Raw genomic sequence first — 15,697 nt, 5'->3', positions numbered from 1 at the left:
GGTGCTCCAGCGTTTTGTCAGCGTGCAGGCCTTTTCCTTTCTGCAGCAAAAGCAACAGTTCACCTTGGCTGCATGCAACTGATTCCACTTCTTGGAAAATGTGGATAGTAAAGAAGCAACCTTTAAAACTGTAGCAATTTAGGCATACATTTATGTCTCCGTATTTATTTTTTTCAGTCATGTCTTTTGTGAGTTTGAATGTGTTACACAGAAAAGTGTATTTCAGAGTGCATTTGTGATGAATGGTAAATGCCCTCTGTACAATAGAGGGGAAATAGATAAAAATTGGGAAATTGTCTACTGGAGGGACAAACAAAATGTGGCTACCCTTTACTGTAAATAGTGTGTTGCAAGTGCAGCGACCTTTGTCAAGTCGCAGCCATTGTTTGCAGACTGGTCGCCCACTCTACAGGCTGTGAAAGACACATCTGCTACCTTTCGCCGAGCGGAGAGCAGATAGACAGCTCAAGCTGAGAGTTAGGTGTGTGTATGGAGATGGGGTCCTCAGCTAGCCTGTTACGCAGCTCAGCCCCAGTTCCTATCTTCTTATCAAATATTTGTCTGTCCTTCACTCTCTATTTACCTTCCATTCTGTTTGCTTTGTTTATTGAAATTTATCTCAGGGAGATGGATAAGGTTTCCAGTAAGTTTTTTTTTTTGTTACATAATATGTGTGTGTCGCTGTGCCGCATATTTATTTGTTTTTATTCCATCGAAGACTTGTTAAAGTCAATGTTTTTTATATTAATTAGGTTTGAAAAGTCACAACTGTTGTTAGATGCTGCAAACATAAAACACAGTAGATCAACAGCAAAGAAAATCCCCTCAAAGGTTTTAACATCAAATCCATGAGCGCATTTGTTTAATGTGTTTTTGATTGATTTCCTGATTGAGATCCAAGTGGTAGTCATAAATGTTTTTGGGACAAAGGGTCCCTTTGTGTGAATGGGGCCCCAGTTGAAATGGAGGAGTAGTTTGAGATTACCAGATTATTTCCTACCAGCACTGTGAGTGAGGCGAGGCGAGCTGCAGCCCTGCGCCGTGCTGTGCTGAGGCTGAGCATAATGAGTGCGGTGGCAGGGAACCACAACAGAGCCGGGGCAGAGGCTGCCTGGGAACCAAAGGCCCGTGGCCCACAGCCAAACGCACACACACACACACACACACACACACACACACACACACACACACACACACACACACACACACACACACACACACACAAATCCTGCTGCACACTTGTGGCTTTTTAAGAAAGCAATTTAGTTAATGATTTCATTTTGGAAGTCTGTCATGATGCATGTGTCTTCCAAGCAAGCCAGCAAAAAGAATTAAGTAGAAACTAAACGCTGAGAAAAAGGTATTAGTAAACAGGAGCTTCCTTCTGAAACCGCAGAGAAAAATAACACACAACCAACTGCAATGTGGTATTTGTTGCGAACACAACACAGAAATCAGTTGGGTTGTCTCCTGTGGTGGGTTCGACGATTGTGGGTCCAGCATGATTTTGCGCTGCTCTGGACAAACCCAAAGATGAGAAGAAGCACAACATGAGTGGTCAGACACATGGTTAGCAGCATACTGGTGAGGCATTTTGTGTTTCAGTCAGCGTCTAATCCACTGCCATGCAGGCTTCTCCAGTGTGGAAATACAGCACAGTTTTCTGTTCAACCATGTCTGTCAGCTCTCTGATTTTATTAGGGCTATGTTTCACATTCATTTACTCAGGTTTTCTCAGTGCCGCCCCATGAATGAAACCATTTTAGCATTGCTAAAACAGCAGCTTGTACATGTCGTCTGTGAACCAAATTTTGGGGCAATTACTCAGATCAGTGGCTGGGGTTTCTGGTTTTGCTCTTCTGATCTCGTTTTTCTCCAGCCTCTCTTTTTTTTTTCTGTATCAGCTGTCAATCACACGTGCTAACTTTTAACCACCTCCAAACAGAGCAGGGTGCCAGCCATTCATTTAGTCCTTGACTTTTGCTCAGCTTCTTCCCGTCCAACCTGTCAGAATGACACACACTGTTGACCATGCTTTCTATTCAGCACTGGCAAATTAATTGGTTTCAGTGGTTTAAATCAGCAATCAATGTCAGGTTCCCAACATAATAAGCCTTAATCATAAATCTTTGAGGTGTGGCTTGCCTGACCCCTATTCATCATGGCTCAGCTAGATGGTCTCATCTGGGTGGAGCAAATGAACTACCCCTGTTTTGATTTTCCAATTGACGTGTCACATCAAATGTGGCTACTCTCTACCCTCCCTCCCCAAGTCTACCCGGCCCCTCTTCTCACAGTCCTTAAAAAACACAAGAGTCCAAAAGACAAAGAAGGGAAAGAAGTCTGGTTGTCGTAAAGGGAGACACATTGCTCTCCCTTGTGTGAGAGTCCGCAATGAAAGCCATTAATTTATTCAGAAAAAGAAAGAAAAAAAAGGGAATACTAGAAAAGGGGGTATAAAACATTCGAGGTGGGTCTAACTGTAGCTAATGAACTGTTGTCCTCCCATCACCTCACAAAAGAATAGAGCAGTTTAATTACAGCATTGTTAAAAGTGATTTTCTCACTTCCATCAAGCTACAACAAACCATTTATGAAATTAGAGTAAGATATGAATAAGACAGGAATAGTACAAAAGAATCAATGGCATAAAGCATGTTGTCCCATTCATAGAGCACTGCTGCTCCTGGTTTTAAAAAACAGTCACGATCATCAGCACTATTCTAGCCACTTGTAAAATAAAATAAAAAAACAACCTCCATCATAAAGAGATACTGTCCTTGAGTATTTGGCCAAAAGTCTGCAATTGTTTTACTTTTAATATAATTGCTTAAAGGCTCTGCTTTTTCTTTTAAATTCCCTCTGATCCCTATTAACTGCATCTCTTTGGTGGATTGGGAATCGTCGTTTTGCTCCTGTTTAGCACCCCGAGCCAGTTCCCTTTCTGACAATTATGAGAGATGTTCCAGTGGATTTGTTGAAGTGCCTTCTCTAGTGTGGAGAACTTGTCTTTATAAATGACAGAATAGAACCGGCTTGAATAGCGCTTTGTTTAATGTTTTACAAAAGGGGGGGCCCCACTCTATATTTCATCTGTCACCGTTGCTTTTCTTCCCCTCAACAATGCTTGATTGTTTTCATGAAAATTTCAGGTTCCACGAACAGAAGAATTCTATATTATCATGTTCCTGCCAAATTCCAATCCCTGTTTTCCTTCTCCTGCTCACAAAGGACTCATAACTTACTGTCAACTATGAGGCAGGCCACAAAGCTCCACTGTTGCTCAGCAAACAGGGTTGTGTTGGTTGATGGCTTGACTCACTTTGAGGTTTAAGTGCAGCAGCAGCAGCAGCAGCAGCAGCAGCAGGCTCTTTGGGATGTCTGTCATCCCAGAAGAGCCGGAAAAGACAAACTCAAAGGTAGAAAAAAAAAAAAAAAACCCTATCATATTTTTGTGGTGAGAGAGGCTACTGAAGATATTGTCCCTAAAGTGGTTGAATCATAACATCCAGTGTGCTTCTTCTCCTGTAGTGGATAATTTCTGCTGCGATGCGAGTCTAGTAAAAAGGCTAGCTGTGAATTTCCCCCTCCCCTGTTTTTTTGGACAACCATCCTTCATTTGTGAAAGCATACGCATGAGTGAACTTGTGTGTGTCCTGGGGAACTGAGAGGCTGTTATGCCATCCAGCTTTGAGCTTGTGTCCTGGGATCAGAAAAAGGGCCAATAGCACAGGGGACCAAAGGAGGAGAGCAGGGCGGAGGGAGGAGGAGGAGGAGGAGGAGGAGGAGGCGGAGGAAGGGTTCAGTGTGTGAGTGCTCATCGACCCTTCCTGAGTAGACAGACAGGGACACTTAAGCACTCTCACACCTGCATCTGCCTTTGCCTTGCGTGGGGGACAAGGACACCAACCACGCTGTCATGGCAGCTGTACAAGTGTTTAAAGTGAGATACAAGGCAGTTCCTCGAGCATCGTATTATTGCAAATAATTTACCCTGCAAAGTAATTATCAATGCTCTGCTCAATATGTAAAGTGTGCACTTCAGGTGGCTTGCTTAATTCGCTCTGGGTGGCTATCATTTGAGTGTGGATTTTAGCTGGGGTGACTGTGGCAGCTTCTAATAGAGAAGGCATCAGGAGAGAAAGTGAAGTGAGGACGAAGTGTTGCTGTAATTGAGTTGACTTTTTGCAGGGGGAAGGTCAACGATAATGGAGGAACAATTTAAACAAATTCATTTAGACAACTCTCCAGTCGCTGTACAGTGGGTTACCTAGTTGGAAAATCTGTAGTTTCTCTGCCATTTACTATATTTTAACATCATTATCTGTAATTACTTACTCTGTCTGGGTTTAAGAGATTCAAATCAATTTGTATCTTGCTGGAACGGACTTGTGCAAAAACTGGTCTTTTTTTTTGGTAGCTCACCTTCTTAAAAACAAAAAACAAAAAAAAAACCCATGCAAACTGCACAACAAAAAACATGTATGAGCATGTATACTTGTGTCTGTGTGCATGTGCGCGCGTGTGTGTGTGTGTGTGTGTGTATGCAAATAAGACACTAACTGTGCAGCGTATACAGCCTCGTATTATGAGTTGATTATGTATCCAGAAACCTGGCTGTTGCACAGCATGGCACAATCACAATGGAGGGTGATAATTTAATTGTGCTAAACGGTGGATTCCGTGTCAATGCTCCTCCAGCTGGGAGCTGTCAGGTAGTAATATCTCATTATGGCAGGTGAAGAACCCAGAGGAACCCTACCATGACACCTGTTTGAACAGGAGGAACCCCTGAAGGAAAACACACAGATGATTTTTCCTCTCCCTGATATTTCTGTCTCTCTCTCTCTCCCGCTTTTGCTCTCTCTCTCTCTCTCACACACACACAGTCAAAACCCACCACCACATTGTCTTCATCTTTTTCCACTTTACCTAATAGAATTAAGCCTCAATAGTTTTGATTTATTTTTAGTTTTATTGTAAATGATTCACGTGATTTAGTACAATTTGTACAATAAAAGAGTGTGACAGAGCATAATCATTATTACCCCTTTGTTAAGTGGCACTATTAGTCAGACACACTGGGAGTGTTGATTGACTGCATGTTCTTTTTATGCTTAAAGATCGATGTCATATATCTGCAGTTTTTTAATAAGTTATTAAAAAAGACACATCTGCTTTATCTTTGCACATCTTTTATGTTCAGATGAGATCCATCATTTAAGCATGCACGCCATACATTAGGGCACATCATGCAACAATGATCCCCTTGAACTGTCACTGTCTGCTTTTTCATCCATCTATTTTATAAATTTTTAATCACTTATCTGTCTTTTCTCACTGGTGTAAAGGAAGAGGACATAATCTCTGCTGAGACCTCAGGATGCAATGGTGCAAGACATCAGAAGCGAGACAGACAAGTGGGTGGGAAGGGGGCTTGTGGGGGAGCTGGTGTGGAGTTACTTATCACCATTGTCTATAAAAGGTAAACAGTGTGACAGAGTAGATACAGAGGGGTGAAAGTCAGTCAGACCCTTGTATGATGAAAGAGGAAACAGGATAGCTGAGGACACATGGCCCGGCAGTCACAAGGCCTCTGAGATGAGCGGCGCACAACACTCCTCTAATACTTACCAATTAAGCAGAGGTTGTTTTGCACGATGATGAAACATTATCTCGGGGAACAATTCATGACTCAAAGCATTCCAGGCCATATGAGCCCGCGGCCGGAGAACTTAAATCCTAATCCTTCAAATGTGCGCAATATTGTCGGCTATATATAGAGCAGGTCTCTTTTCTATTTAACCCTCCCTCATCGCTGCCTCCAGGCTTCAAAGTGACTGGAGCTTTGTCTTTGAGGAAGACGCCAGGAAGCCACGTATTCCACACTTATTGATTACCTTTCTTTAATTACTGTGTAATCATGCACGGAGGAGGGCCACATTTCAAGTATTTATGAGCTTCCTTTTCAGCTCACCACATTTTCTGCTGTTTAGTATGTACAAGCAGAGTTTGGGTCTATTTACCAGCAAAACCGATTCAATTATTAATGCGAGTAAAGTTATTTCAAGAATACACTGTAGTTGCACAAACAGGGCTGGATTGCAGGTTTTACTTTGCAAGCACGGAGGCCGAGGGTGTAAACAGAGCTATTCTATCAGAGAATATGAAACGATCCTACGTGCGTCGGTGGTAAGCACATTCAGCTGAATTCTGCTCTCTACTTTGCGTCTCATCAAATGTCTTTGTTGTGTCTTCGCTGATCTACTGCGCACGTACCCCTTTAGATCACAGCGCTGTGTGATCCCCACTCCAAATATGAGGAATAAAATACCGTACGGTTGCCCCCGGATATTTTCAGAGAATTACTGCCACACTTCCCCTTTTCCCTTTCAATAATATGAGGTAGTATTGTATGGGGCTTGTCAGATGTGGGGGTGGGGCAGAAGGGTTTCTCCGTACTCTTTAGCTGCCCGAGCGCAGCCCTCCCAGCACTGCTAATAAATTATTAACTCCTGCTGACAAATACTGTTATGGAGCCTGCCGCAGATCTGTTGCATTCTTTAACAAGATTGCTGTAGACACATGTTACAGGAGAATGGAGTCTCCAATGCTCCCGCTCGTCTTTTCTCTCCTTCTATCCCCTTCTCTCACTCACGCCTCAGCAGTTTGACTGATGGCTGGAGACCAAAGTAAAAGTGCCTGAGAGACTGAATATTTTAGTGGTAAAATAATACCACTTGATTTACTGTGTAATACAAAAGCAGTGCTTTGTTTCACTCTCACACTCCATTGAGGACGAGGTGCTTGTTGCGCTTCGGGCTCGAGCTTTTTGGGTGCATGAATAAAAAATATGTCAAAGTCTATGTGCTCAGCTTGCTCCTGCCACACACTCGCACAGACACACACACACACACACACACACACACACACACACACACACACACACACACACACGCACACGCACGCACGCATCAACACCCCACTACTGCCCCTTGTATTTACCACTATGTGTGTGTGTTCTCTGAACTTTGCTGCGAGTCACAATTGTCAGTTTAACAATATATAGTTTCAGCTTTTTTTCTATTTGATTAAATAGTTTAACGGGAGAGTCCTGCTAAAGACACTTCTCAGTTCTTCTAGAAACAGCAGTTAAAAGACGGAATAAAAAGGAGAGAGTGGGAGAGAGAGGCAGACAGCCTGTCAGGCACGGGTTCACGCTCCTGCCCTGCTGTCTTACCTGACTTAGTGGGTCTGTTTGTACAGCTGCTGAGACACAAGAGATTAACTTAGGCTGCCATTGTTTGGGTCCCCATTCACTGCCCCGGCTGATCTGTGATCGTGTGTGAGTAAATGAGACGCAGACAGACAGTGGAAATGGAAATAGGCGGTTATGCATGGATATACCAGCAGCGCACATTGCGAATAATGATCATATGCAAAGTTCAGTTGCAGTTACTCATTCATTAATCCTTCCTGACCTCTCAGTTCGTTTGGTGTTCGTGTGCTTTATGTTATCAGGATTGAAAAAAGCAAAAGTCTTGAATAAATGCTTAGAAGATCTGAGGTCTACATTCATCCTTCAAACTTTCCTGTGTTTTATTTATAATGAAGCTGCAGAGATTTTATCTGTATCTGTGTTGTGACGTTGCTTTTGTTTCCCATGTGTTGTACTTTATTTTTCATCTCCCTTTCATTTTTTTTTTAAATGTTTCCTCATTTCATTTAGATAGACTGTTTATGAAAAGTGCTGGATATAACTTACCTCGAGCAATAACAATCCAACTGTGTGATTATGAAGTTGACAGTACATCTCATTTGACAGATTTCCTTGGGAAGAACTATTAGACCCAAAGACCTTGTCAGTAAATTACTTTCCAAAGAGGAACATATATTTGCCTATCTCTTGGTGCCTGATGCTCTCAACTGAAAGTGCAAGGACACCGTCGCAGCACAGCCTGCCTCAACCTTGAGCGTCCCCCCCCCCTTCCCTCCAGCTGAGGGCAAGCTTACGGTGGAACTGAAACGCTGTCACACTGACCCCTGCGGATAAAGCAGGAGAACAGGGCAGATGGTGATCGGCGATGAAATGTTCCCCGAGCATTTTGTCATGTGTAAACACACACTCATAACTTCACACCCACAATTTTTCTGTCCTCTCTCAAGCACGCAAAGACGGGAACGCAGACACTCATTCACCTGAGAGGATCTGAGCGCCGCTGTAGATGCATTCTAGTTTTAATGGCCAGTGTCACGTAGTTGAGAAAACAAACAAAAGTTGAGGGAAAACCAGGAGTTCAACACACTCCAGCTCTTTTTCCCCACTTCACACCTACAGAACGGTCAAATTATACCCTTTTTAATTCAATGCCAAATGCATAATTAGAGTTGCGGGCTGTTCTTAATTTCATTCATTGTAACACACAGCACGAGTGCAGCCTTATTAAATGTGAGAAAAAGTGGAATTGGTTCTATGAATTCCACACTGACAAAAAGTTGGGTGGGAAGAAGAAGAAAAAAAAACAGCTGAAGTGAGTTTTCTTTGCACCTGATATCTTAAGCAAATTGTCACTGTGATATTCATGAAAGCGAGTGACAGATTTGTGAATTTAGTCTTCCACCACTGGCTTTTGGATTATAGGCTGATTAAGTGAGATTTGTTTGCCCTTGGGGAAAACCATGAGGTTGGTGACGCTCTAATTTGTTTAGGGGAAACAAAAGAACTGCTTCGGAGTGCAATTAAAGCATAAAAAAAAATGTGATTAACTAAAAATAGATGTCTGAAGGAAAACAAAACCAATCAGTTAGTAGGTCAAAGAAAGTTACTTGAGTAGTCTGAAAAAGAAGTGTACGATCAAACTTGTTTTACGGTTTGAAGTTTTCACATTGGTCACATTTTTTTCTGGATGGAATCCCTACTCTGGCTGACCTTCTGCCTGAGTCACTCTCGGGGTTTGGGCCGGAACCCAAACAGGCATGGCTTCGGCCCAGGATCAAGTCATCCATCTGAATTAAACAAAAGATGGGGGAACTCACGGAGCGCTCCAAATAGCACAGGCCAGGGCAGAAACAGGTGGCAGTCAGGTGGAGCATTTGGTTATTCAACAATGATTACTCAAGTGCAGTCACAGCTATGTAAAACTAATTCCATGGAACTCCCCTTCAGTTATAGAACACTTCACCAAACAGAGTTCATCGTGACATATTTTGTAACCTTATTTCTTTTTTTTTTTTTAATTGTCCCACAGCAGAGTCATGTCTTCCAAGCAAGCCACATCTCCTTTTGCCTCTGTGGTTGACGGGGATGATGCCATGAGTCAGGAGCACTTGTCTTGGGAGAAGGATGAGAGCGCAGAGGCCCACGGTACACCACAGCTGCCCCTGCACAGTCTGCTCCATGGAAAAGCCCCAGACGAGCTGCAGCAGCTCAGCAGTGTACCGTCAGAGAGTGACTGGGACAGCCTGGTGTCAGCCCAGCACCGCATGGTGAGGAATGCAACAAACCACACACAAATACCATCAATTTTCACTCCATTCTGTGTCGACAAAGCATCTTTGTGTAGAAAGAAAAAAGTTAATTAAAACTGCAGTGACATGAATTTGGGACATTAATGAAGAGGACCTTTTCTCTCTTCTCTCTGTCTTCATCCCTGCACTGAACTGGCACTCATTGTTCTTGGTCTGTACTGAGCTGATGCTCCAGCCTCGTGGTTCTCATATACTGTGAAACCTCAGCTCCAGCGAGCTCTAAGCCATGAGCTATTATTGGTTTAAAGAGAGGTTTTCTGACTCTTTCTGAATAATGTAATGGCATTGCGTTTTGATGAATGGACTCGGAGGCAGTGTTCTTGACTTTCCCTGGCTTCTTGTTGATATAAAAGAAATATCTGTCCTTGATAAACGTGTGTTGTTTTTCTTGTTGTGTATGAGATACATCTGCAGCAAGACTCCAGACGCGGCACATTCTGAGCGCAGAGCTGCTTTGATGTGAGCGGAGCAAGGAAGAGCATCGGTACTTGTGGGCTATAGACATAGGGGGCAGGTGGTTGTGTGTGACAGACGGGTTCGTGCTAAAGAGACCCAGAGGGCCTCTGAAGTAGCTCTGCAGTTGGCCACCGAGACCCTCAGCACCTTAGCATTTCATTGCAGCACAACACACAGCATACTGACACAGACACACACCCACATACACATACACATATGCACACACACGGAGAAACATGAATAGCTTGTGCAGCAGACTGCTCCTCATAATGTAGGGGTATGCATGCAGACAGTGTAGGTAATTGACAGGCAACGGATTTCTCAGGGCCTCTTGATGTTTGGCACATTTGGGGAAAACATTAACTGTATTTTTTTGAGCTTTTAAAGGTCTACACCCACCATTTAACCAAAAAAACAATGACTACAATTGCCATTAATATCTATTTCTGTAATAGATATGTTTAATATTTTCGGTGATATCCACTTTTAAATACATTTTGAAAATAATTTCATCTTTATTTTGTATGTATTTAGAAAAAAATATGCAATTACTGCATATGGGAATTATTTTTTTTTACATTATGCACCAAATTCATCATAAAATTCATCATTACAGTGGATGACACTATTCTTTGCAGAGTTTTTTTTTTAATAATAAAAAATATTAGGGCTTGAGAGATGTGGAAAAAGCAGGAACCAGGAACTGGCTGTAACACAGTCAAGACTTGTACAGAAAGTCAAAACGGTACGTGGAGATAAACAAGACTAACAGCCATCAAAATAACATTAGGAAACTTTAAAAGATTCCACAGATCTGAAACCTGAGCATGATTTCGGTAACATAATGTCCAGTTGATTCCTATCCTAAATATTAAAGGTTGATTTTTGACCATTTCTACAACATCACCTTATATAGCCTAGATCTCATGTCAAGACACTTTTCACTGATGTACTGTATGGAAAAGTGTGAGGTGTTGTTTGTTTGTTTGTTTGTTTTTTCAATTTTCTTATGCTGAGAAAATAATTAAGAGGGAAAATAAGTTGAAGGTATAGCAGAAAAAAGGATTCAAAAATAGGAGTGAAAAGTCAAAATGAACAAAAGTAGTAAAGTAACATGGAAGATAACAGCAAGAGAAACAGAGAAGAAGCAGAAGGCATGAGGTGGAAGAACGCGAGCGTTGCCTTTGCTGATTACCTGACTCCGCTGCTGTGCCATGTGTCTGTGTGGGCTGTGCCCTGAACCCACGCCAGCTGATTAACCCAGCACTGCTCCTCTCCCCTCAAGCACTCTCCACTGTCTCTGCCACGCTGCATAATCATCCAACACAGGGCTGGGAGGTGCAGAGTAGGCCGCTCGGTCGTGCCACCCTGGCGCTTGGTACCAGACCACCCGACACACCGCCGCAACTCTGCCTCGAGCTCGACATGCCACACAGGGATGAGAAATTGGCACTGTCAACACCCCGGCCCAGTTTACTGCATTCCTGACTTTTTATTTAGGATTCTCAGTGGCTCCAGACATGGTTGTATCGTTTAACCATGCTGTAATACACTCTGTTATCATGCCACTGTTGATTAAAGCTCACTTTTCCGTGTTGGATACAGATGCGTGTCATGTTTATTCTCCTCACTTTGTGGGCCAAAGTTTAAATCAGAGATAACTGTTCCCCCGTTATAGGCTGCAACTCCTGGCTGCTTAGCTACCTTCTGCTTTCTCAGACTCCACGAGCCATAATTAACACCACCTTCTGTCAGACGCAACCCTCAGCCATGGCCTGTGTGCTGACTACTACGCTCCCAAGTGCGGAGTATTCTCTTCCTCTCTTCCCCCCCCCCCCTCAAGCCCTCCCCCTTTCTTCTCCTCCTCTCCTTCATGTCTCTGTTTGTGCGCGGGGAGCACTCAGCCAGTCAGCCAGAGACAGGACCCTTAGTTAAATACTAAACCATACACAGGTGGGACTGAAAAACAACAACAGCTCGAGACAGGACACAGATTTACGATGGCTCAAGGCTCTCAGTTGAGAATAGGTCTCTACTAGAAAATGAACAAATTACACAGCAGTCACCCTAACACAAATGCACACTCAACAGCAATTTGAGAGATTACAGTTGGGAGATTTCTCTGTGTAGTCTCTGCAGATGAAAAGTAAAGCTTGAGCACATTATGGATATGCCCTATGAAAGTGTACCTCATCATTTCATCTCAATTTTTCACTTGTCATATCTCATTTACAAGAGCAGCTAGGCAGTGGTGAAAATACAGAAGCCGCTGTATGAAAAGCCAGAGTGGAGCCATTTGATATGGCCAAATCACCCCTGAGCTGCAAAAGACCCGGCAATCACTGCATTTGAATGAAAAAAAAAAAAAAAAAAAAAAAAAAAAAAAACGTCAAAATGCTCAATGGAGCTCTGAGAGAACACAGACGCATACTCGTCATTTAATACGAATCCCATTCCTTGTTGTCTCCCCTCCCAACTTTTGATTGTCTTACAGGAATCTGACAGCAATAAAGTATGTTCCCTCTACTCCTTCCGGAACAATTCCACTTCCCCACACAAGCCTGAGGAGGGGGCCAGGGAGCGAAGTGACCTGCTGAGCGGATCAGCGTTTGGAACTCCGGAGCGCCGCAAAGGAAGCCTGGCAGACGTAGTGGATACGCTGAAGCAGAAGAAGCTGGAGGAGATGACAAAGACAGAGCAAGACGGTACAACTCCTTGTGTGTGTGTGTGTGTGTGTGTGTGTGTGTGTGTGTGTGTGTGTTTGAGGTATGTGCAGAGAAATATCTTTTCCCTTAAAATGTCTGTCTCACTGTCCGAAATTTCCCTTCCTTTTTCAAAAAAGTCTCTCACTTAACAGCCTCTTTTCTCTTGTATCTCTTTGTGTCAAACACTAAAACGGACACACACACGTTGGGAATTCTGACGTTACAATATTTCCAGTTTGTTCTGAACCCAATCCAATGTGACAAAGACTGTGTGGCAGTGCACCTCAGCATAAGTGTGGTCTTCCTGCATGCCAAGGAAAACTCCTTGACTATAAAACTCATAGTGCTGACCTGATGCCAGGAACATTACCTCTTTTTTATTTTGCTACACAGAACACTTTTTCACTCCGCGCAGTTATTCATCAGAGTTCACTACCCACAAACAATCCAACTCAAGGATTTTTACCTGTTTTCCATCCTATTAATTAGTCTCATCCAACACACCGTGAAGATTTTTGGTGGCAGATTTTCAAGATTTCCTCACAATTATCCAAGACGAGAAAGAGATCCATTCCTGGGACGGGACCGCTAGGTCTCTGTCATATCTGTACCCATTTCACCGTGCTTGCCTCTCCCTCCTACAGCCTGCAGTCTATCAAGAGTATGGCGGAAAAACAAATATTTGAAAGAGCTGCTGAAACACATCCCCCTTCTTAATTAGGGCTGTAGTAATATAACTACATCCAATCAAATGTTAAACCCCCTTGGGAATGCATGTGTCTCATTTGGTGTCTGGGGAGCTCTTAGCTTAAGCACTTCATCAGACGAATAAATTAGACCTCTGTTAGCCTAAAAATAATTTGCCACTTCTTTTTTAAGTGTTAGTTTGGCTATCATAGTATCAGAGAATCACAGGCCTCTTGCCAGATAATGGTTTAGCCATATCCTGTTATGGGAGTGATTATTTGTGTTGTCATCTAGATCATCTGAAGCAGAGCTGAAAGACTGGGCAAAATTCCTCCGAGCAATGCTGAATGACAGATCTTTCCACAATCTGAACAATATGTATTTTCTAAATGTATTGAAGTGACCTGGAAAGGTTTATATTGGAAATATTAAAAGAAACAAAACAATCAGGTAGACATGATCATGTCAGCGTTTCTTTTTTTAGCTTTTATGGTAATTATTTTTTTAATAGCTCAGTGATGTTTAATTAGTGATGTTCAATAGTCCTTGTATTATTGAAAGAACCATTGTTATTAGCAATTTTGTGAAACACAATTTAAGACGAAATCAGACGGTAGAAGCCTCTTAGGAATTGCTCAAGTCAGACTAATATTGCAATGCAGCAGAATTTTTCCTCAGTAAGGATTTCTTCTTCGAGTCATAGGTGCTTTACAAATGCTTTTTTTTCCTCTTCCATACCAATAGACAAGAATATTAGGGGCATATAGGATTTTTGCCACTAGTTTTCTTGACAATGGCTTTCCATCTGGAGCTGATCCCAGGATGCAAGAACGGCTGCTCTCAGCACCTTACAGGACAATTTCTGTTTAGTAAAAGAAAGGAAAGTGCCTTTGCTATTGCCACTTTGTTACACCCTAAGGTGAGAATATCTTTCATATGTGTGTTGTTTCTTGTTGAGTTGATTTCCAGGGCGAGATTGTCAGCGCTCTCTGTAGCGACAGCGGGCATTATGGTAATGAGCCCCAGCTGGTGAAGGCTGGTTGTTGCAGTAATTTAAATGGTCAAGTGCAGCTTGTAATCCAGGGCCGTATGTTAGTGCAGGAAGGAGAGGGTGCTTTAGAGTGCCATACAGCTGTTTTAATCTCCTGTTAATAATAGCGACTTGGTCTGCCTCATGCGCTGCGTATCATCACCACCAAAATAAACTCCCTTGTTGGAGGAAATTAGTTTCTGAGCAGGGAACACAGCAGAAGACAAGAGGCTCACAAAGTTCAGAATGCTGTCCCCAAGCTGTAGGAACTGAGAGATACTCCGTTCTGGAGAGCACTTGAGAAAGCTCCAGTGGTGATGATCAGTGATTACTGTAAAATGGAGGAAGAGGGACTCTCAGAAGCTGAGGAAGGAAAACCTCAGAGAAACCTTTGAGAAATTATAATCTTACGTCTTTGTTTATGGAGTGACAGTGGCACAGTTGGAAATGAAAAGAACAGGATTAACCTATTAAAGAACACCCGAGAATGTTGGAGAAGCCATTTGTTGCCTTAATGGTGATGCTAATGTGCTACGAGCAACAGATGAGCTAAATATATCGCTTATCTACCCACGACAACTGTTGTTCCTAATTCTGCTGCTTTGGAGCCTGTCTGGTTGGGATCACCGAGATCCTCAGAGACTCTTTACCATCTGCTGCCATTCTTCTCCAGGCTTTCTTTTCTGGTCAAGACAGTTCATTGTCCTGATGGACTGAGGATAAATGCAGCAACCACAAGTGTAAATGGGAAAACAAATGGTCCGTGGCACACAGTTTTTACACAGCATATTGCTCATATATTGAACATGAAGTCCCACTTCAAGTGATATAGTCGGCTTTGGCTGAAAAGGTTCCAGGACATGGTACCAACATGTTTCTGACAGACCTTGAGATCTATTTAAGCTTTTTTACATTGAGCACATGATATATTTTTTTTACACTGTAAGAGACTGAACTGACATGCCGAAGTCACTCAGTTGTTGTTTTGTTTTGTTTTTTTAAACAGCATATCATCTGATGACGATTAATTCATAACTTTATTTTTGGTGGTTTTGGCAAACTAGCATATTGGTAGGCCAATTAAGAGTTTGAGGGTGATTAAAAAAAAAAAAATTCCAGCTTGTTTTATCAGTTCTGTATATTCCATACAGGAATATTATTGCAGGATTTCTTCATTAGCCACAACGCCTACTAAGCATTACAACAATAGGGACAGTGCTCAGTATTACAAGCATCATTCCTCCATCCCTCCATCTCTATATAATTGTACCCTTTCACCCTCTCTATCCTT

At 42.6% G+C, this 15,697-nt stretch overlaps 1 protein-coding gene across 3 annotated transcripts in view; it reads left to right on the top strand.

Annotated features, from left to right (window-relative positions):
* sox6 (SRY-box transcription factor 6) overlaps positions 1–15,697 on the top strand; it is a 125,768-nt gene that overhangs the window by 34,600 nt on the left and 75,471 nt on the right. For all 3 annotated transcript variants that reach the window (XM_030094496.1, XM_030094509.1, XM_030094502.1), the window contains exons 4-5: positions 9,249–9,486; positions 12,479–12,689. In XM_030094496.1, the coding sequence (XP_029950356.1) occupies positions 9,249–9,486; positions 12,479–12,689 (449 nt within the window). The remainder of the gene's footprint in view (positions 1–9,248; positions 9,487–12,478; positions 12,690–15,697) is intronic.

Source organism: Salarias fasciatus, chromosome 1, assembly GCF_902148845.1.
Source record: "Salarias fasciatus chromosome 1, fSalaFa1.1, whole genome shotgun sequence".
Classification (NCBI taxonomy): Eukaryota; Metazoa; Chordata; class Actinopteri; order Blenniiformes; family Blenniidae; genus Salarias; species Salarias fasciatus.
Note: the sequence above shows the minus strand (reverse complement) of the source record. Positions and strands in the feature narration are given on the sequence as shown.